We start from the raw sequence: 22,907 nt of genomic DNA, 5'->3' as shown, positions 1-22,907 counted from the left end.
AGGTCTTTCCCTGCACTGATGATTTTCAGCGTGCTGTTCGGGAACAATGACGCAATTTACGCAAACCTTTTGCTGTGCCAAGTAGGTTCAGGCTGCGTTATCCTTTCACGCCTGCCACTGATGAACGGTGGTGTGTGCCACCCCCGGTGGATCACGCGATTGCGGTTTTGAATAAATCCACTGCGATTCCCGCAGAGGATGCTCCGGTGTTCCGAGATGCCACGGATAGGAGAATGGAGTCTCTTGCCCGTCATACTTATTCTGTTACGGGTTCGATGCTAAAAGCTCTGTTTGCCTCTCTTATGGCAGCCCAGGCTGTCGCAAGTTGGACGCAGGTGCTTAGGCGCGTCTTAGTGGCTGATTCGGCCTCACCGGCGACATTGGATATGGTGGATCAAATCCATCAGGGTGTCATGTATCTGTGTGATGCGGACTTGGATTTAGTGCCGTTGGCTGCACGTGTACAAAGCCTGGCGTTGTTTTTCTTGCCGCCTGGTTTGGTTAAAGTGTTGGTCTGTGGACCAGTCTTCGCGCAAGACCTTAGCCAATCTGCCTTATGATGGATTTCGCCTTTTTGGGGAATCCTTGGATACGTTGATAAAGGGGATCACGGGCGGCAAGAGCACTCTCTTGCCCCACTTCCCCAAGGCTAAGGGGGCTCCTGGTAAGAAGCATACTAATTTTCGGCCTCCTCAGGGGTCCTTTCGGTCGCACTACAAGGGCAAACCGTTCAAGGGCCAAGGCTCCCAAAAGAAGCCGTGGTCTGGCAAACAAAAGTCCGGTCAGTCCGGACCCGCTGCCCATAACAATGCGGCCTGAAGGGGCGCCCTCACCCAGTTCTGGGGTGGGGGGGACGCTTGCTCGGTTTTCTTCAACCCTGACTGGCCCGCGTGCGGGACCGGTGGGTTCAGGAAATCGTTCGATCTGGCTACAAGATTGAGTTTCTCTCTCGGCCGGAGTGCAGATTCTTTCCCTCGAATCTTCAACTGTCTCCGGAGCATTTGCGGGATCTGCACCTAGCGGTGCGGGACCTGAGGGCTCAGGGAGTGGTGGTTCCGGTGCCTCATCGGGACAGATTAAGGGGGTTTTATTCGAATCTGTTCACCGTGCCCAGGAAGGAGGGCAATGTTCGTCCAATTCTGGACTTGAAGGCTCTGAACCGCTTTGTGCGGGTTCGCAAGTTCCGCATGGAATCCCTGCGGTCGGTGGTGGCTGCCCTGGTTCCGGGGGAATTCATGGCCTCCATCGATTTGAAGGATACGTACCTTCACATCCCGATTCGAGGGTCACCAGAGGTACCTTCGATTCGCCATTGCGGAGGATCATTACCAATTCGTGGCGTTACCTTTTGGTCTCGCCTCGGCTCCACGGGTCTTCACCAAGGTGCTTGCACTCGTTCTGGCTTTGCTGAAAGCCCAGGGCATCTCTGTCCTGGGGTATCTGGACAACATTCTGGTTCGGTCTGCGACCAGCCAGGGTCTGGAGAAGGACCTGTCTGTCACGATGCAAACTCTGCAGGAGTTTGGTTGGACGATAAATTTTCCAAAGTCGACGCTGAGTCCGTCGGTTCGTCTTCCCTACCTGGGGATGATCCTGGACTCGGTCCAGGCGAAGGTCTTCCTATCGGAAGACAAACTCAGGACTCTTCAAGAGGAAGTCGGGTCCCTCAGGGACGTTCCGCACTCGTCTCTGCGGACGTGCATGAGATGTCTGGGATTGATGGTCTCGGCCTTCGAGGCGATTCCCTTCGCCCAGTTTCACACGCGGGGTCTCCAAGCGGAGATCCTGTCCAGGTGGGACGGGCAACCTCAATCTCTGGATCTTCAAATTTCGTTGAGCCATCGCACCAGAAGGGATCTTCTGTGGTGGCTCCAGTCCCCGATGGTATCGGGGGGCAAGTCCTTTCGTCCTCTCATGGACAGTGGTCACCACGGATGCCAGCCTGTCGGGCTGGGGTGGTGTTCAGGGCGTTCTGTCCGCCCAGGGAACTTGGTCGGAGGGGGGAGTCCTCCCTTCCGATCAACATTCTAGAATTGCGTGCGATAAATCTCTGCCTTCGTCGCTGGACGGACCGGCTGCAGGGCTGTCCGGTTCGGGTGCAGACGGACAATACCACGGCGGTGGCCTACATCAACCACCAAGGGGGCACCAGGAGTGCCCGAGCGGCTCGGGAAGTGGCCGACATTCTGTCTTGGGCCGAGACTCATGTCCCGGCGATAACGGCGGTGCACATTCCGGGGGTGGAGAACTGGCAGGCGGACTGAGTCGCCAGACCCTGGATCAGGGGGAATGGTCTCTCCACCCAGCTGTCTTCCAGATGTTGTGCGCGAAGTGGGGTCTTCCAGATGTGGACCTGTTCGCGTCTCGTCTGAACAACAAGGTGAGAAGGTTTGCAGGAAGGACGCGCGACCCTCGGGCAGACGCATCAGACGCGTTGGTAGTCCCGTGGCATCAGTACAGACTGATGTATGCGTTTCCACCGATTCAGTTGCTGTCCAGGTTCCTTCGCAGGTTGCACTCGGAACGCGGCACGGTGATTCTTGTGGCACCGGACTGGCCTCGCCGGTCCTGGTACGCAGACCTCGTGAATCTGGCGGTCGACGCCCCGTGGCGTCTGCCTCTTCGAGACGATCTCCTGTCTCAAGGGCCGATATGCCATCCTGCTTTACAGTCGCTGGCTTTGACGGCCTGGCTGTTGAGACCGAGGTCCTGAGGGATAGGGGTCTCTCCCCTGAGGTCATTCACACTTTGATCAACGCGAGGAAATCTTCCTCTGGGAAGGTCTATTACCGTACTTGGAAGGCCTATTTCGCCTGGTGTGAGTCCAGGGGGTTTTCGCCTCGCACGTACTCGGTTTCTCGAGTGTTGTCCTTCCTTCAAACGGGTGTCGACCAGCGTTTGGCGCTGGTTACGATCAAGGGTCAGGTGTCTGCGCTGGCCGTTCTTTTTCAACGTCCTGTGGCTACTAACTCCTTGGTTGGCACTTTTGTTCAAGGGGTGCGGCATCTGGTCCCTCCTAGGAGGGAACCTCTGCCTCCTTGGGACTTGAATCTCGTTCTGTGTTACAACGTGCTCCTTTTGAACAGATCAGGGAGATCTCGTTGTCAATGTTGTCCAAGAAGGTCCTGCAAGTCTCCGTATCTGGTCATTCACTTGGATAAGGTGGTCTTACGACCTAATCCTTCTTTTCTTCCGAAGCGAGTTTCGGAATTTCATCTCAATGAGGATATGGTCTTGCCTTCGCTTTGCGCGAAGCCTAAACATCCGAAGGAGGTGAGGTTGCACTCTTTGGATGTTGTTCGAGCGATAAGGGTTTACCTTAAATCGACTGAGTCTTTTCGCAAGACGGATTCTTTGTTTGTTCTTCCGGAAGGTCTTTGGAAGGGCATGGCGGCGTCGGCTTCTACCATCGCCAAATGGATCAGACAGACCATTGAACAGGCATATGCTTTGCAGGGAAAAGTTCCCCCTATGCCTGTGAAGGCGCACTCTACTAGATCTTTAAAGTACGTCTTGGGCCTGTCGTCATGGGGCTTCTGTAGCCCAGGTGTTTAAGGCGGCGACCTGGTCGACCGTACACACTTTCACAAAATTCTACAGAGTGGATGTTCAGGCATCGGCAGATGCTTCCTTTGGCCGCAAGGTTCTTAGTGCGGCAGTTCCTTAGGGTCCCGTGTTTTGGACCCCTGGCTGTTTGGGATATGTTTTTTATCCCTGGGTGATTTGCTTTTCCTGGGTTGTTGCTCCTGTTGAGCAAGTTTTTTTCATGTTGCCCAGCTGGTTTCCTTCCTTTGGTAAGGTGCCTTTCTTTGTTGTGGAGACTGCGTTGCCTTACGGCGCGGCTGCGTTTCCCACCCCTCATGTTTGCACTGCTTTGGGACGTCCCCATTGTGACGAATATGAAGATGGCGGCGACTGTCGGAGGACGTTAAGAGAAAAACTGAATTTTTGTAAAATCTTACCTGTAAAATTCCTTTCTCTGAGTCCTCCGACAGTCGCCGCCTCTTCATATTCGTCACATATGGGGTATTAGACTTTGCTCCGAAGGAGTAGCTAGGCAACAGAATATGTTCACAATCAAGCTTTTAACATATCCCACCCTCAAGGGGTGGTCCCCTCAGTCAATACCCTCCTACTTCCTGCAACCATATCTCAGTTTTAGTGGAATAGCAGTAGAGTATACAACCAAACCCCAAAAGCGGGGCGGGGGCGGCGACTGTCGGAGGACTCAGAGAAAGGAATTTTACAGGTAAGATTTTACAAAAATTCCGTTTTCTCTTACGTCCTCCGACAGTCGCCGCCTCTTCATATTCGTCACATATGGGGACGTCCCAAAGCAGTGCAAACATGAGGGGTGGGAATCGCATCCGCGCCGAAAGGCAACGCAGTCTCCGCATCAAAGAAAGGAACCTTACCAAAGGAAGGAAACCAGCTGGGCAACAGCAAAAAACAAGTGCTCAACAGGAGCAACAACCCAGGAAAAGACAAAAAAACCAGGGGATACAAAACTTATCCCAACAGCCAGGAGTCCCCAACAAGGGACCCTAGGGAACAGCCGCACTAAGAACCTTGCGGCCAAAGGAAGCATCCGCCGATGCCTGAACATCTACTTTGTAGAATTTTGTGAAAGTGTGCACGGTCGACCAAGTCGCCGCCTTACACACCTGGGCTACAGAAGCCCCATGACGACAGGCCCAAGACGTACTCAGAGATCTAGTAGAGTGCGCCTTCACAGGCACAGGGGGAACCTTCCCCTGCAAAGCATAGGCCTGTTCAATGGTCTGCCTGATCCATTTGGCGATGGTAGAGGCCGAAGCCGCCACGCCCTTCCGAGGACCCTCTGGAAGAACAAACAAGGAGTCCGTCTTTCGAAAAGACTCAGTCGATTTAAGGTAAACCCTTATCGCCCGAACAACATCCAGAGAATGCAATCTCACTTCCTTTGGATGTTTAGGCTTCGCGCACAACGAAGGCAAGACAATATCCTCATTAAGATGGAATTCCGAAACTCGTTTCAGAAGAAACGAAGGATTAGGTCGCAAGACCACCTTATCCAAATGAATAACCAGATACGGAGACTTGCAGGACAAAGCCGCCAGCTCCGACACTCTGCGAGCCGAAGTGATCGCCACCAAAAAGGCGACCTTTTTGGACAACATAGACAACGAGATCTCCCTGATCTGTTCAAAAGGAGCACGTTGTAACACAGATAGAACGAGATTCAAGTCCCAAGGGGGCAGAGGATCCCGCCTAGGGGGGACCAGATGCCGCACACCCTGAACAAAGGTGCCAACCAAGGAGTTGGAAGCCACGGGACGTTGAAACAGAACGGCCAGTGCAGACACCTGACCCTTTATCGTAGCGAGCGCCAAACGCTGATCAACACCCGTTTGAAGGAAAGACAGCACACGGGAAACAGAGTACGTGCGGGGTGAAAACCCCCTGGACTCACACCAGGCAAAATAGGCCTTCCAAGTACGGTAATAAACCTTCCCCGAGGAAGACTTCCTCGCGTTGATTAAAGTATGAACGACCTCTGGAGAGAGACCCCTCTCCTTCAGGACCTCGGTCTCAACAGCCAGGCCGTCAAAGCCAGCGACTGTAAAGCAGGATGGAATATCGGTCCTTGAGACAGTAGATCGTCTCGAAGAGGCAGACGCCACGGGACGTCGACCGCCAGATTCACGAGGTCTGCGTACCAGGACCGGCGAGGCCAGTCCGGTGCCACAAGAATCACCGTGCTGCGTTCCGAGTGTAACCTGCGAAGGAACCTGGACAGCAACTGAATCGGTGGAAACGCGTACATCAGCCTGTACTGATGCCACGGGGCCACTAACGCATCCGACGCGTCTGCCCGAGGGTCGCGCGTCCTTGCCACGAACCTCTTCACCTTGTTGTTGAGACGAGACGCGAACAGGTCCACATCTGGAAGACCCCACTTCGCGCACAACATCTGGAAGACAGCCGGGTGGAGAGACCATTCCCCCTGATCCAGGGTCTGGCGACTCAGATAGTCCGCCTGCCAGTTCTCCACCCCTGGAATGTGAACCGCCGTTATCGCCGGGACATGAGTCTCGGCCCAAGACAGAATGTCGGCCACTTCTCGAGCCGCTCGGGCACTCCTGGTGCCCCCTTGGTGGTTGATGTAGGCCACCGCCGTGGCATTGTCCGTCTGCACCCGAACCGGGCAGCCGTCCAGCGATGAAGACAGACTTATCGCACGCAATTCCAGAATGTTGATCGGAAAGGAAGACTCCCCCTCCGACCAAGTCCCCTGGGCGGACAGAACGCCCAGAACTCCACCCCAGCCCGACAGGCTGGCATCCGTGGTGATTACCGTCCACGAGATCGGACGAAACGACTTGCCCCCGGACACCAACGGGGACTGGAGCCACCACAGAAGGTTTTCTCTGGTGCGATGACTTAACGAGATTTGAAGATCCAGAGATTGAGGTCGCCCGTCCCACCTGGACAGGATCTCCGCTTGGAGACCCCGCGTGTGAAACTGGGCGAATGGAATCGCCTCGAAGGCCGAGACCATCAATCCCAGACATCTCATACACGTCCGCAGAGACGAGTGCGAAACGTCCCTGAGGGACCTGACTTCCTCCCGGAGAGTCCTGAGTTTGTCTTCCGGCAGGAAGACCTTCGCCTGCACCGAGTCCAGGATCATTCCCTGGTAGGGAAGACGAACCGACGGACTCAGTGTCGACTTTGGAAAATTTATCGTCCAACCAAACTCCTGCAGAGTTTGCATCGTGACAGACAGGTCCTTCTCCAGACCCTGTCGTCCAGATACCCCAGGACAGAAACGCCCTGGGCCCTCAATAATGCCAGAACCGGTGCAAGCACCTTGATGAAGACCCGCGGAGCCGAGGCGAGACCAAAGGGCAACGCCACGAACTGGTAGTGATCCCCGCAATGGCAAATCGAAGGTATCTCTGGTGACCCTCGAAAATGGGGATGTGAAGATACGCATTCCTTCAAATCGATGGAGGCCATGAATTCCCCCGGAACCAGGGCAGCCACCACCGACCGCAGGGATTCCATGCGGAACTTGCGAACCCGCACAGAGCAGTTCAGAGCCTTCAAGTCCAGAATTGGACGAACCTTGCCCTCCTTTCTGGGCACGGTGAACAGATTGGAATAAAACCCCCGAAACCTGTCCCGATGAGGCACCGGAACCACCACTCTCTGAGCCCTCAGGTCCCGCACCGCCAGGTGCAGGTCCCGCAAGCGCTCTGGAGACAGTTGAAGATTTGAGGGAAAAAATCTGCTCTCTGGCCGAGAGAGAAACTCGATCTTGTAACCAGATCGAACGATTTCCTGAACCCATCTGTCCCGCACACGGGCCAACCAGGGCTGAAGAAAACCGAGCAAACGTCCCCCCACCCCAAAACTGGGTGAGGGCTTCTTCTGAGAGCCTTGACCTTTGAACGGTTTGCCCTTGTAGTGCGGCCGAAAGGCACGAAAGGACCCCTGAGGGGGCCGAAAATTAGCATGCTTCTTCCCAGAAGCCCCCTTAGCCTTGGGGAAATGGGGCAAGAGAGTGCTCTTACCCCCGGTGATCCCCTTAATCAACACATCCAGGGACTCCCCAAAAAGGCGAGACCCATCATAAGGTAGATTGGCTAAGGTCTTACGTGAAGATTGGTCCACCGACCAACATTTTAACCAAACCAGGCGGCGAGACAACACCGCCACGCTGTGCACACGTGAAGCCAACGGAACCAGGTCCAGGTCCGCATCACACAGATACATGACCCCCTGGTGGATTTGATCCACCATATCCATGGTCGCCGGCGAGGCCGAGTCGGCCACTAGGACGCGCCTAAGCATCTGCGTCCAACTTGCGATCGCCTGGGCCGCCATGAGAGAAGCAAACAGAGCCTTAAGCATAGAACCCGTAACAGAATCTCCTATCCGTGGCATCACGGAACACAGGGGAATCCTCTGCAGGAATCGCAGTGGCTTTGTTCAAAACCGCAACTGCGTGATCCACTGGGGGAGGCACACACCACCTTTCATCAGTGGAAGGCGAAAAAGGATAACGCAGCTTGAATCTACTTGGTACCGCAAAAGGTTTGCGCAGATTGCGCCATTGATCCCTAACAGCGCGCTGAAAATCATCATTGCAGGGAAAAACCTGCGGCGTCCTGCGTTTTCTCTGCGTCCCATAAGCCGCCAAGGCAGCGGGGGGGACACACTTCGTCCTGCAAACGCAGCGTTTGCTTAATGGAAGCAATCAACTCATCCATGATTGCAAGCTCTTCAGGCGAGCCAGGGGGAGAATTATCAACCCCCTCAACTTCAGCCTCCACCTCAGACCCCACTAGATCAAGAGAGGAGCGGGACCCCGATAAGGAGGCCCCCGCCATAACAGCCCCATCACCTTCACCCTCAGAATCAGAGGAAAGAGCAACTCTGGGCCTTTTAGTAGATTGAGCAGCCACCAGCATCTGCACCTGAGCAGCAAGGCCAGCCACAATAGTGGCTAAATCCCCCCCTGGGGGGGAAACAGTGGTCCCCTGGCTTTCCACCAATGCTGTAGGAAATTTGCCCTCCTGAGAATCCATTGCCCCTGTAATGCCAGACAACAAAGGGTTAACTGCCCCTTTTAAGCAAGCGCAGCCCACCGCACCACACTCAAGCACAATAAGACCCCCACAGGGAATATGCAAACTGAACACAGGCAATGGATAGCAAGAACAGAAGGATAAAACCTGAGGAGACCCTCGCCGCTGCTGCTGCCTCGATCGGTGTCCTCCTGACAAGCTAGACATTAAAACTGAGATATGGTTGCAGGAAGTAGGAGGGTATTGACTGAGGGGACCACCCCTTGAGGGTGGGATATGTTAAAAGCTTTATTGTTAACATATTCTGTTGCCTAGCTACTCCTTCGGAGCAAAGTCTAATACCCCATATGTGACGAATATGAAGAGGCGGCGACTGTCGGAGGACGTAAGAGAAACTGAATTTTTTTAAAATCTTACCTGTAAAATTCCTTTCTCTGAGTCCTCCGACAGTCGCCGCCCCCGCCCCTCTTTTGGGGTTTGGTTGTATACTCTACTGCTATTCCACTGAAACATGGATGCAGGAAGTAGGAGGGTATTGACTGAGGGGACCACCCCCTGTGGGTGGGATATGTTAAAAGCTTTAATGTTAACATATTCTGTTGCCTAGCTACTCCTTCGGAGCAAAGTCTAATACCCCCCATTGTGACGAATATGAAGATGGCGGCGACTGTCGGAGGACTCAGAGAAAGGAATTTTACAGGTAAGATTTTACAAAAATTCCGTTATATATATTAGGGCTGTGCATCTTCACTTACCTCACGATTCGATGCGATTACGATTATTAGGGTCGGGATTCGATACGATTCCGCGATGCATCACGATTACTGCCCAATGCCCATGCCCAGCCCACTGGTTTTCAATCAAGCAGTCACAAATAAAAGAATCCTTTTTATTTTCATTTGCTTCAAAGGACACTTTCCTGGACCCTGTCATGGCCTGCAAGCCCTGCATACCTTAGTGCACTTGCACTGCAAACATATAGGAAGGTCTGAAAATGCAAACAGCATAGCAGAGAGAGACAACAACACTAGTATTTTACTAGAAGTAACAGTAAAATTAGTAAAAAAAACTGTAGTAGTGCAGTTTACTGCTTCATAAAAGAAAATTTTAATATAAGCCAGGCCTACCACCATTTAAAGTACAACTAAAGGCAAAACTTGGATAAAGTTTGGCCTATAGTTGTACTTTAAGGCAAGCCAAGATAGAAGAAGCCAGCCAGCCAGCCAAGCTAATATTCTTGTGAAAATGGTCATCATAAATTCCCACAAAACATTATATATAAATCCTTTTATGTGCATATGCATTGCAATAAATTCCAGGTGTGCCATAACCTGTCCTCTACAAAACAGAGCACTTCCTGACTAGTAGCAAACATCAAGGGTGAACCTGGCAATAGTGCACTGCTGCATAACTTCCATGTTCACCGTGATGTTTGTTTCCCTCTGCAACTGCCAGTCAACTCAAGTGAGTTGATGGATTGGCTGCTAGAGGGGAGTTACACAAATATAAGCTTTAAGCTTATCAATTCACTTATGTCACTTTTATGTCACTTTTATGTCACTTACTTTACAAAAAACGTTACCTGTCCTGCAGACAGTCTCTGTCTCTACCACGATTAAACCCAACTGAAGCCAAGCCAAAGCCACCATTAGAGGAAGGAAAACCCTTGACAGAGTAAATCATCAACTAAAGCTTAAACCTTGAGTAAATCTTCATGGGATCACAAAAAAAACACACAACACGATTGTCTGCATCAGAATCATGAGAACTGAAGAAAGGTTTGGCATTGCCACACTGGTACAACTCAAGGCATATAGGTTAGGTCAGGTTTGTGTGTATTTGTGATCCAGTAAAGATTTAATCAAGGTTTTACGCTTCAATGTATGATTGATTTAATCTTTCAAGGATGTCCTTTCCTGTACCGTGGCTGCCTGGCTTGCCTTCAGTTGTCTAGATACACTTTTACCTTTAGTATTTGTTTGGTTGAGGGAACCCCCTACACTTGCTATTGCTACAGAGTACAACAGACCAGCAGACCGACATGCGTTGCAATAATTTCCAGGTGTGTGCCATAACCTGTCCTCTACAAAACAGAGCACTTCCTGACTAGTAGCAAATATCAAAGGTGAACCTGGCAATAGTGCACTGCTGCATAACTTCCATGTTCACCGTGATGTTTGTTTCCCCCTGCAACTGCCAGTCAACTCAAGTGAAGTGAGTTGATGGCTGCTAGAGGGGAGTTATACAAATATAAGCTTAAGCTTCAATAATTATCAATTCACTTATGTGAATGGACCATTTTTGAAAACAAGCCATTCTCCATCTCTCCAGTGCCAGAAAAGCTGTAAAAAATATAAAATGTTCCAGGTTCACTGCGATTGTGTTTGCCCCTGCCATTGCCAGTCAACTAAACACAGTGTGTGTGTGTCGTGACTCGTGACAACTCAAAAGCTTATACGCAGCCTCAGCATCAACTCAACACACACACACTGTGTGTGTGTGTGTGTGTTGAGTTAATGCTAGAGCTGCGTTATAAGCTCTTGAGTTGTCACGACAGTCAGTCAGTCACGTTACAGAAAGAAAACTTTACCTGCACTGCACTGAGCAGCACTCTACCATGTCGATTACATCTGTAACTGAAGCCAAGCTAGCCAACAAGCCACCATTAGAGGAAGGAAAATCCTTGAGAGAATAAATTGTAAACTGAAGCTTAACCTTGAGGAAATCCTATGGGGGTCACATTCACAAACTCACAAATATAGTATATTACACAAGAATCCACAATTGGTGTTTGTGATCCAATAAGATAAGATTTACTCGAGGTTAAGCTTCAAATGTACAAGTTATTTTTTTCAATGATTTTTCTTCCTATAATGCTGCACCGTGGCTGGCTTGGTGTCAGTTGTCTAGAAGAAAATACACTTTAATATTATTTATTTGGTTGAGGGTTAAATGAACCCCTGCCTACTTGCCTAGACACTTTTAGTGTGAAGCAACGGAACGGATTATGGATTGGAAATGGACACATTGGACAGGACAATCTTCAAAAACAAACCATCAGTGCTATAAAGCTATAAAAAGACTGGTGATGTGACTGACTGGTGACTGGCGGCAGACTGAATTAGTAATTACTAATTCATTAAAAACATGAATTAGTAATTATTTCAGTGCTTAGCATTTGGGAACATGTAGGTTTTTCTGTAAGAACACTAGATGATCCACATGCTCAGGTTTAAGACTGCTTCTTTTCGCTGTTATAACATCTCCTGCAGTAGAGAAAACCCGCTCTGCAGATACACTTGTACCTGGGATACACAAGTATTGCTTTGACAGCTGAGAGAGGAGGGGGAATATGACCTCATGCTCATGCCACCATTTTAAAGGGTCCTCAGTGAGAAGCAGAGGTGGGGCTTTACAATATTTTTCCATTTTGTCTTCTGCCTTGGCATAGGGGGTCTTAGGTTCTATTGCACCATCAGTGAAAGACTGCCCCAGCAAAGTCATGAGCAGCGATGTTGTGGCCTTTTTTTTGGGAGGAGAATGGCTGTCCTCAATGGGTGTTGTTTCTTCTTCCACAGTTGCTTTTTCCCTAGGCACTTCATCCACATTTGTCCTTCTATTAGATGTAATCTGTGTGTTTGAACAAAAGATAATAGTATAAGAAGAGCTGAACTAAGAGTGTGATTCATTGATGAGGTGTGGGAAACTGCACGGTAATCCATACCATACAGTTCCACTTCCCACACCGCATCAGTGAATCAGGGCATGTTATTACACAACACAATGTAGCTGAGCTTCTAGCTGTCTGGCAGGAAACATGATGAAATTCTAATTACCGCCAAAGATGCAGCCTCCTCAGTCACTCCTTTGTATATCTCCGATCTCTCCTCCTCTGTGAGAATAAAAGGCAGTCCTTTAAAGTGAGGATCCAGAGCAGAGGCTGTATGAAGGATCTTCTTCTCTGCCTCACTGCTGTACCTCTTCAGGAGATCTGTTTTGATTGCATTCTTGATCTCATGGGTCATGGCTGTGTCTCCCATGGTGTGTGTCATGCTCTGGAGCAGTTGTGCATTTAGAGGGGCAATGAGAGACACTGTTGGGTTGCGCTCTTCTGACATCAGCAAGGTTGCATCCTTCATTGGCTTTAATGCACTCACAGCGTCCTCTGCATTTGACACTTCTGTTTCATTGAGAGTGCAGAGATTCTCCTTTTCTGACTTCTGGAGACAGCAAGGTGGCACAAACTGCAGGTGGTTGTTCTAAGAACCTCTCGACCATGTCATATGCGCTGTTCCATCTTGTTGGCACATCAGTTATTAGCTTATGATTCTTCAGGCCCAGACATTTCTGTTTCTCTTTTAGACAGTGGCTTGTTCTAGTGCTGCGATGGAAGAATGTGGATATTCGTCGCACTCTGGCGAGAAGCCTGGAGAGCGTGGCCCCTTTCAGTGCCCGCTGACATGCAAGATTGAGTGTATGGGCAAAACATTTAACATGAGGAAATTTACCAACTTGAGCTGCAACTATCATGTTTGCCGCGTTGTCGGTCACAAGCACTACAGATTTATCAGACAGCTGCCATTCTTCCACAACATGAGACAGTAGCTCTGCCAGATGAGCACCTGTGTGAGACTCATAAATGGCTCTTGTTTGCAACACATGTGACAAGACCTGCCAGTCCTTAGTAACATAATGTGCTGTTATTGTAACATAGGACTCCGTTGTGACTGACGTCCATGAATCACACGTTATTGCGACTCGACTGGCTTGGTTCATTGACGCAAGTACCTGAGCTTTGGTGTCGTGGTAGAGTGCAGGTATAACGTTTTCTGTAAAGTGCCTGCGTGATGGGATCTTATAACGTGGCTCTAGCGACTTCACAAGGTAGCGAAACCCAGCGTTGTCCACAACTGAGTAAGGCCGTAGGTCCTTGGCGATGAAAGCTGCCACAGCTTTGGTTAGTTTCTTCCCTTTTTCTGAGTTGGGCGGATAAGTTGACAGTATGGCATCAATTCTTGGCTGATCTGGGTCTAGCAGTCTTTCCTTGGCAGTGGTGGCACTGCTGGTGGCGACAGGTGTTACTAACTCAAGAGTGAAAACGGCTAACATGGTTTCTCAAGTTTGTAGTATTCCCTAGGTATTTAATTTTTGTGTGACAGGCTTTACATACAGCGTGTGTCTTGTCCAACTCACGCTTCCCTGTGTGTTTTTAAAATCCGAAATGTGCCCAGATGTTTGCTCTTAAAACGCTAGGTGCATTTTTTATCTCTCGATCTTTTTCTCCTTCTGCCATATTTACCACCATACTACCACGTATATGACGGAGACGGATGACGTAAGTTGCCAAACTCTGTCAGTGTTTAAAAAAAAACTAAAAAAAAAAAAAAAAAAAAACTTGTAAACTAAGCCGCAAAACAAATCAACCAAGCAACATCTTTCATAAAATATAACTGTCTGTCTGACTCCCTTCCTTGCATGCACTGAGCCAAAACCCCCGGGGCCCCCCCTTACCCCACAGCTGCCTTTGACAGTGACAGTGACCCCCTTCCCCCCAAAGCTGAGCTGACTGCAGCCTGACACACTGACAGAGACCTGGGTGGATGTCCCACACCTTCCCCAATCCCCCACAGCACTGACAAACACTGAGAGTGAGTGAGTCCCCCCCCCCCCCTTGCCCAGACTACCACACTGACAGAGACCTGGAAGTCCCACACCTTCACCAATCCCCCACAGCACTGACAAACACTTGACTGAGAGTGAGTCCCCCCCTTGCACAGACCCCCATAGCTGACTGACACTGACAGAGACCCCCAGGCCCCCACTGACTGACCCCCCTGGCTGCCAGACTGCCACAGCAGAACAGTACCCCTGGGCCCCGACCGACCGTCCCCTGTCCCAGCCCCCCCCCCCCCATCACAGACATCCCCCAGAGATACAGACGAGAGACCCTCATGAATGATAACACAATTATTTGTTCGGACATACCTGCTGTGTGACTGTGTGGGTTGTTGTGCACTGCATTGCAGAGGAGGACAGGTGCTGTGCTGCTCTCTGGGCTCTGTGGCAGGCGGCTGGCGTCACTGGCAGTGGCGTGGCGTGGCGGCTGGGCTTCCAGGGCCTGTCGGCTACGATGAGGTGAGGCTGGCGGCGCTGGCTGGCTGCGATGGGGACGCACTTGGGGCTCCTCGCTCCTGTGTGTGGACTCACTGGACTGGCGGCTTCTGGCTTGGATGGCTGGCTTCTAGGCCGCAGGTGGGACGCCGATTCACGCAGGGGATGTCTTGCTGCGCCTCGGCCCGGGTCAAAGAGGCGGAAGGGGAGGGGCGGAGCCTTTTTATTAAGCTCCCGCCACTAACCCACCAATCCGCTGCCGATCCTGCGATCTTGTGATTATTTTATTTTTTTTCCCTTGCGCGATAGGGCGTGGCCGCGGCTGATGACGTCACCTTGTATAATCGATTATGCCGGCAGCCCGCATCGATGCAGAATCGCGAAGGGTCGAATCGCAATGCATCGATCTTTCGATTATATTCCCCAGCCCATATATATATATGAAATATAAAACAACTGCCGTGTAGTATATTTGGTTGGCCTATATGGAGTAGTATCCTCATATGCTAATTGATATTTGCATATCTGCCATATGGAATTGAATCTTATCTTGTTGAATTTTAATGAGTCTAGTATTTTTATTATATATTTATTATGTGTATTATCCTGACTTATGAAATTGTTCTGGTAGATGGATGAGAGATAATGTGGAATTAATATGATCTGTCGATTATTGGTATTAGGAAATGCTGATGTAGTTTAGAGTCATATATACACATATACTCTTAAGATACGTTAGTGTATTTTTAGCAGGAGACAACCATTGCTATGTAGGGAATGCGATATCCAAACATGTATCTATAATAGCTCTGGTTAATATCTGCGCTGGTATTGTACTGTTTTAAATTGTATCTTAAATTGTATTTTTAATATATGTTTTTTAAAAGTGGATAGCCCCTTGCTTATCCCATCCCAGCCAAGGTGGATAAGGATTATTGGTTACTGGCCCCTTTAAGAATATACAATTAAATAATTAGGGCTGATGGTATCCCAGGTATATAGGGAGGGGCGTTAGCAGGAAGCAAGGTGGGACATGAGGAAGGAGGCTCCGCCTCTGAAACGCGTTGTCCGTAGTAACAGCAGAGGCAGTGCACCCGTGTCTTGAATCCCCCACCTCGCAGCTCTGTAAAACTTGTGGCTCTGGCTTTGGCTGAGGCTCTCCTGAGGCGCCGTAGATCACGTCGGTATAGTGTGCAGGCGCACTAGAACCGGCATCCGGTGACCAGGCAACACAGGAAGTGAAGGAGAGCGGGGATACAACGGCGGCAGCTGCGGATGAGGAGACCGCAGAGTCACCATCTGGAGGGACGGGAGGAGCGAGTAGCTCCTGTTGGAATGCTGTAAAGCGATTGCCTTAAAGGAAAAGTGTGAGTGCAATTCCAATGCACTGTGTTATTGTCCTTTATTAAAGCGCTATTGCCCGAGGTTGCGTGCGCTTTTCTTTAAAGATTTGAATTGTTTTGATCCCCCCCCCCCCAGTGGAGTGAGAGAGGAGCAGCAGCAACCAGGACATTTCAGCTAAACAACAAACAAAGGAGGTGAACACATGGACAGCGCCATGGGCTGGTGAAGTACTCCTCTTTGTACTTGTATATCAGCATGTGCAGGATCTGTCCTTTTTGATTGTTTGTTTTTTTTAGTAAAGATAATTAAATACACAGGTATGCTGTGTCACAGAAATCAAGAGTCTGTCTTTTGAACTAGAAGTGCTGAGAGAGTATCAGGAGACACAGTCTGTCTGTACAGAAATCACAGCTTGCTGGCAACAACATACCATGGTATATGCATGTAATCCTTAGAAATTGCAAGTAAATGGCAGTGGAGAAGCTGCAAAGCATAAAGGGAATCCAGGAAGCTGGGTAAAGTTACGGCCAGCAGACAGCCCACCCTCAACATAAAAGACTAAATTATTAAGTAAACTTATATTGGAATTTTCACTTAAAACACAGTTTGCAGTGCTATTATATTTCTAATGTTAAATAATGATAATGCTTTGACCATAGATTTCCTTCCAATATGGAACATTTATCTTACAGAAAACACATTCTGTATTCTACAACATTTTTAGGCACTTTTTATGCCTTCACATTAGAAATACCATGGCTATTTTAAAGTAAAACTAAAAAAACATTTTTTTTTTTTTTTAAGTTTTGGAGTGGAGAGGGATTAGAACACCTGTCAGTTTCTTTTTGCTCCGTGCCTCTTAGACCTGATTCATACTAGCGCGACTTATCAGGCGACTTGTCAGCCTGACAAGTCGCGCTCCCTCGCGGTCCATTGACTGCTACAGGACCCGTTCTAATAGGAGCGACACAAGACGCTCCAACTTAGAAAAAGGGTCCTGTACTACTTCGGGGCGACCTCGGAGCGACTTACATAGACTTCCAATATGTGAAGTCCATGCAGTCGTGAACCGACTCTTAGGGAGATTCAAATACATTCTCCATTTGTCCTGTTTGCCATTATAATTGAAAGTGAAAGTAAAAGAAAACCCTACATTTTGGGTTGTTCCAAAGGAACACAAGAGGGAAAATCTTCCAAAGTTCTGATCCTGGGGGTCCCCAAGGGATTCCCTTAATTTTCATGGATTTGCTATGACTTCCCGTTTTAGCTATGGGACAGGAAGTGAAACCTCCCAAAGGAGACACTGAGGGCAAAAAATAAAACTGACAGGGGGTTATGACCCTCCACTTACTCTACCCAAAATGGAAAAGAAAAAAAACATAATACACGTGTGTGTGTGTGTCCCCATCTATCTCCACTGTAATGGAGAAAAACAAAATAGAAAGGAAAAAAAAAAAAAAAAAAAACAAACACACACATACACACACACACACACACGCACACACACACACGCACACACACACACGCACACTAAAGAGAAGAAGAAATGAACAAACCTTTTCCAAGCAGGCTTGACAGAAGGAAGAACTTTTGAGAAACCCAGATGGTGCAGAGTTTAGATGAAGAGAACCCGTGCAAAAATGTGATAAGATTTCAGACTGTGCAAGAGGTTCCTTAAAATGTTGTGTAGCCCCATTAGTGAAGTCTGAGAAAGGGTAATATCCAGGTGAAGTGCCAAAATTAGGGACTTGAAACTTATGGAGATCATTGTGAAGCTGATTCAAACGAACACTGGTGAAGCAGGAAACTGGGTGAGAAGGGTGAAACTGGCAGGGAGACAGGCGCTTTTCCATACACACATTCGAACAGCTGGGGGGATGGCTGCTGCAATTGCCTGTAGCAGCACCTTTCTTGAAAGGACTGTCAGAAGTAAAGGGCAGCACAGGGGCTATCTGGCAAGTAACTGTGCCTGCAACCGTTTTCTCCAGGATAGGATTAGGCCGAACACACCCACTACCACCGAAATTAACATCGGGTGTGCAAGATATGCCATTAGAACAAAGTGCACAGCAGCTTACTTTAGGGCCGGTTTGAAGCTGGATTTGCCTTATAGAAGGAGGTTGGATTTTCGAAAGTGGAAAGGTATTTGAACAAGGTTGAAGTGGGTTTGCTGAAGGGGTTGGAACACCCTTTAGTTCCATTGCAGGTTCGCTGTTCTTGTAAGAGTTCTAAAAAAAAAAAAAAAAAAAAAGTTAAAAATCACAAATTAACTTACCATTACTGACTTGCTATGAACTAGATATAAAGTTTAGTTCTTAGGGTTGCAACTCTATGTCAGGGCCAAACGAGCTTTAGTCAGATTTCCTGCCTAAAATTGACACAAAAAAAGGTGCAGGTTGCTTGCGACATCAATGAACCATTAGGACTACCTCAATATTAAGGCCATGAGCATCCTTGCCTCTTTGTATACGTCAGCTGTGGGGCAAAGCGTATCCGACCCACAACCCTCTGGTCCGCAAAAAAAAAAAAAAAAACACAAAAGTGTAAACCTCCAGTTAAGAAAATCACAAGCTTATCCCTACTTCAGGCAAACCATTTCCCTGCATAAGAAAATCAATTTGGCTAGCAAGCATTACAAAAGAGAAAATAACTGGATTTTTGACTTACCGTAAAATCCTTTTCTTTTAACTTCATTGACGGACGCAGTTCTCTCCGATTCATATCAGTAGGGTTATACTGCCCCCTACAGGAGTAGGACACTAGGCAGGAAAAAGTTCTGGCTACGCCTATGGGCAGTCCCAGAGGGTACACCCTCTCTCTTCCTGCATAGGATGTCAGTTTTGTAACAAATCAGTGTCAGAAACACCAACCCAACTCAAAATAGAGGGGCGGGTACAGCGTCCGCCAATGAACTTCAGAGAAAAGGATTTTACGGTAAGTCAAAAATCCAGTTTTCTCTATCGTTCATTGACGGACGGATTGATTCTCTCCGATTCATATCAGTAGGGACGTCCCAAAGCAGTGCAATAAAATGAGGGGTGGGAACAGTAGAAAGAACAAGTCCCCAAGGCCAAAAACAAGCAACCAGGCAACATAGGACTCATCAGAACAAAAAGATGAGGCCCACCAGAAAAAAAAAAAAAAAAAACAGTAACCACCCTTAAGGAAGGCCAAAAGCCCTCCAAACAGCAGCCCGCAAAAAACCTTGCGGCCGAAAAGAGGCAAGCCCGTAAGCCATCGAATGTAAAGCTGGACGGGAGATCGTCCCCGGAGAGAAGAAAACCCAAGGAGCGTTAGCGGCAAGCCTGACCAGGTCCCGGCGAGGCAACTCCGGAGCCATGAGAATGACCGAAATCCTGTCGCCTCGATCCTGCGAAGGATTCTTGGCAACAACAGGAGAGGAGGAAAGGCAGACCGCAGCTGACACTGACCTCGGCCCATCCGCGAGTACTCTCGCACGACCATGCCGACGACAGCCTTGCACAGGTGACCACGCCAAACATCTCAGCATTGAACATGTTGAACCTAGCGAATGTTCTTGCCCATGACAGAACCCATGAGGCCACCATTGCATCCGCCAGAGGGTCCCAGGAGCGGGCCACGACCTCTGCACTATCCTGTAGATTTGATGCCAACAGGCCAACGTCCAGAGTGACCCCAAACAAAGGCACAACTGCTGAAACGACTCCGGATGAAGGGACCATTGCCCTGCATCCAGGGCCAGTAAACTGAGGCAAACCGCCTACCAATTGTTTTGTTTACCCCCTGGAAAGGGAACAGCGGATAGAGCCGAACAAGGCGCTCTGCCCTAACGAAGAAACATCACCTCCAAGGCAGAAAGGACACTTATGGTGCCCCCATGGTTAATGACACAAGCCACGGTCGCAGCGTAGTCAATTGAAAGTGGACCGGACAGCTGCAGGTGCCAGATCCAGTGAACTAGACAAAGCTGGAATGCTTTCTGCTTCGGGACCATACTCCCGAAGCAGAAAACCTGCCGAGGACCCCTCCCCAGCCGGACAAGCTTGAATCCATGCTGACAATTGTCAAGTAGATGGGGGAGGAAGGATTCCAGAGCAAGACTCCCCGGGCACCCGGCCCAGCCGGAGCCGCAAGTCCAGAGAGTTTGGATTCCAGACGCCTTCGAGAAGGAGTGCCTCCTGGGGGATCCCAGAGGGATTAAGCGAAAGGGACCGTCTTGAAAAACAACACCATCAGTCCCAGAACTCGCATGCAGGTCCAAAGAGAAGACCATGTGCGGAACAGCAACAGGCGACCGCAGTCTAAAGTGCCAAGAGTTTTGACCCCGGAGGGAGAAACACCCTGACTGAGGACAAGTCCAAAGTCAGACTCAGAAAATCCAGTCTCATGGAAAATACCAGGGATGATTTCGGAAGGTTCAGAACCAACCTCAACTCCACCAGAGTTCCCACGGTGACAACCAACTTCATTGTCAGCACTGTAGGGGACTCCAGAGCGGCCAGGAAACCAGGGCCGATATGCCCCGCTGCCGCAACAGCGCCAGGACCGGAGCCAACACCGTCGTGAAGACCCTAGCAGCATAAGCGAGACCAAAGGGTAACGCCACAAACCAAGAGATCCTTCCCCACTGCAAAAAACGGAGAACCCATAGCTGTCCAGAACATAATGGGACGTGAAGGTAGGCAGCTTGATGTCTATGGAGGCCAGGAAGCCCCCTTATGTAGAGAAGCCACCACTGTGCAAACCAATACCAACTTAAATTTGTGATCCGTACGGAACCAACAAAAGACCAGTAGGTCCAGCTTGTTGAACCAGAGCCTGAACTGCCCCACAGTAAGCGCCTGTAAGCGATCCGGAGACAGACGCACATTGGAAGGGAAAAAAACCTTACCGGAAATAACCGGATCGAAACTCGATCTTGCATATGGACCGCATGACCTGAACCCCAGTCAGCCTGGGATCCGGGCCAGCCACAGGTCCTCGACCCCCTAGATGGGAGAGGAAGCACCTTCAGGCCACTTCGGCCTTGGCAGCAGGTCTGGAAAAAACCAAACCCATGTATGCCAGACCAGGGTCGTCTGGAACCCACGCGGAAGTCTGGAAGGACTTCACCACATCGACTGTCCCCGAGGGACGAAGAAACTGTTTGCGAGCCGAAAGGGAGGAACCTCGACTGCGACGAAGGCCCTCACCCCTGACAGCCTGCGTCAGCCAGGGCAGCGCCAAACAGGTGCTGAAAAGGGAGATCCATTAAGACCTTCTTAGAAATTTGATCCGCAGACCAACACTCCGGTCAAGTAGACTCCGGCCAACCACCGTCAAAAACGACAAGGTGTTATACAAGGAAGCCTCGACCAGCACGGCATCGCAAGCAAAATGCAGCCCCTGCGCCAGCTGGTCCAACAGCTCCCCCAGAGCAAGAGGGACATGCCCCACACCAAAGTGTGGTGATGGGACTCCGTCCATCAGGCAGAGTCTGCGTGGCAAGGGCAAACATGAACACTGTTCCCAGTGCAGCTACGCCAGGGAGCACAGAGTGCAGGCCACAGCCCGTGCCATCCTATCCCCCAAGTCCTTAAAGGACTGGGATTCCTCCACCGGAACAACGGTAGTCCCATTCAGCCAGAGACCGTACGTCCACCAAGGGCGGAAACAGTCCTCTGTACCAGAGACTTCACCAAAAGGGCAACGGCTAACGGCCGCTTAGACACCCCAGGGGAACGTCTGACAGTTCCACTCCTACATGAGCAGCCAACAAAATGAGCAGCCAACAAAATTAGCAGCTCCGGGAGGCATGCGTGTGCCAGATGCCACCTGTGCCCTAGGCGCAGCTGCCGCAACCCCCAAATTGCAGGGTGCCACGCACCGAAAACAGCCAGTGCATCCACCTGCGCCTGTCGCAGCAGGGGAGGTGGAAAGGTCATCCTCATCATCCGAGGAGACAGGGCGCAAGGTAACAGACCCAGCAGGGAGGCCAACGTCAAGCCCACGCCAGACTCAGACACCGAGCCATCAGAAGAAGCAGAGGTAGGTGGAGAAACGTTTTAGCGCACCTACCACCACCCCCCCTGGGCCCAAATGCGTCCCAAACTGCCGAAAAGGCATAGACGGGACAGTGGAGATCGGGAAGGCCCTGTGGCCTCCATGAGGGGGATCAGGTGGGAAAAATGCCCCTTAGGGTCCCATACTGAACCTGAGGAACCCGCCGGCAACTTTTTATTAAAAAAAAATCCTTTTTTTTTCTTTAAAAATGAACCCACAGCGCTACAGCGCCCCCCGGAGGTCAGGCACGCGCTAACGGACCCCCACAGGGAGGGAGAGACCACCCTCAAGACTCACTGTCCTTCAGGCACTCCCACCGGCCTTCACTGCAAAAAATCTCCAGCAAAAATGGCTGAAAACGGGTGTACCAAGATGGCCGCCTCCATAGAAGCAGAGGCTACAACAAAATGGCAGCCCTCACGAAAATCGCGGTATTCGGGGGCCTTTTGGGGGACCCCCCCAAACGCCTATCCGCACCATCCACTTCAAAAGAACCCCAGCAAGGCCCCCCTGCACGATCATTGAGCACCGCAGACAGCGCACACTCGCCCGGCCCCCCATGCGGCCTGCACACTAGGCCCCAGGCTCAGGTAGGCCCAAACAGTCCCCCACATGGGGGGGGGGGTCACAATAGGACAGAGGGAAACCCAGGAGTGCGAGGGTCCGCCCATCCCAGGGAGAGGGCCCGCGTCCACCACAAAGTCAGCCAGGGAGGGGGGGGGGGCCTTGGGGGGGGGGGGAATACATTTACTCACCACATCGGGAACACAGGCGGGCGCCATCTCTTGACAGGACCCCACGCCACTGGAGTAGGGGGCTGTCGGCCAAATAGGAACGCTGCGACATCAGCCT

The 22,907-nt window shown here is 50.3% G+C and overlaps 1 protein-coding gene across 1 annotated transcript in view; it reads right to left on the bottom strand.

Annotated features, from left to right (window-relative positions):
• Positions 1 to 22,907, bottom strand: part of MARF1 (meiosis regulator and mRNA stability factor 1) — a 587,347-nt gene that overhangs the window by 536,809 nt on the left and 27,631 nt on the right. Inside the window, exon 3 of the mRNA XM_082261010.1 lies at positions 17,588 to 18,259. Within this exon, the coding sequence (XP_082117136.1) occupies positions 17,588 to 18,259 (672 nt within the window). The remainder of the gene's footprint in view (positions 1 to 17,587; positions 18,260 to 22,907) is intronic.

This window comes from Pelophylax lessonae (assembly GCF_965119305.1).
Source record: "Pelophylax lessonae genome assembly, chromosome: 6".
In the NCBI taxonomy this organism is placed as follows: Eukaryota; Metazoa; Chordata; class Amphibia; order Anura; family Ranidae; genus Pelophylax; species Pelophylax lessonae.
Note: the sequence above shows the minus strand (reverse complement) of the source record. Positions and strands in the feature narration are given on the sequence as shown.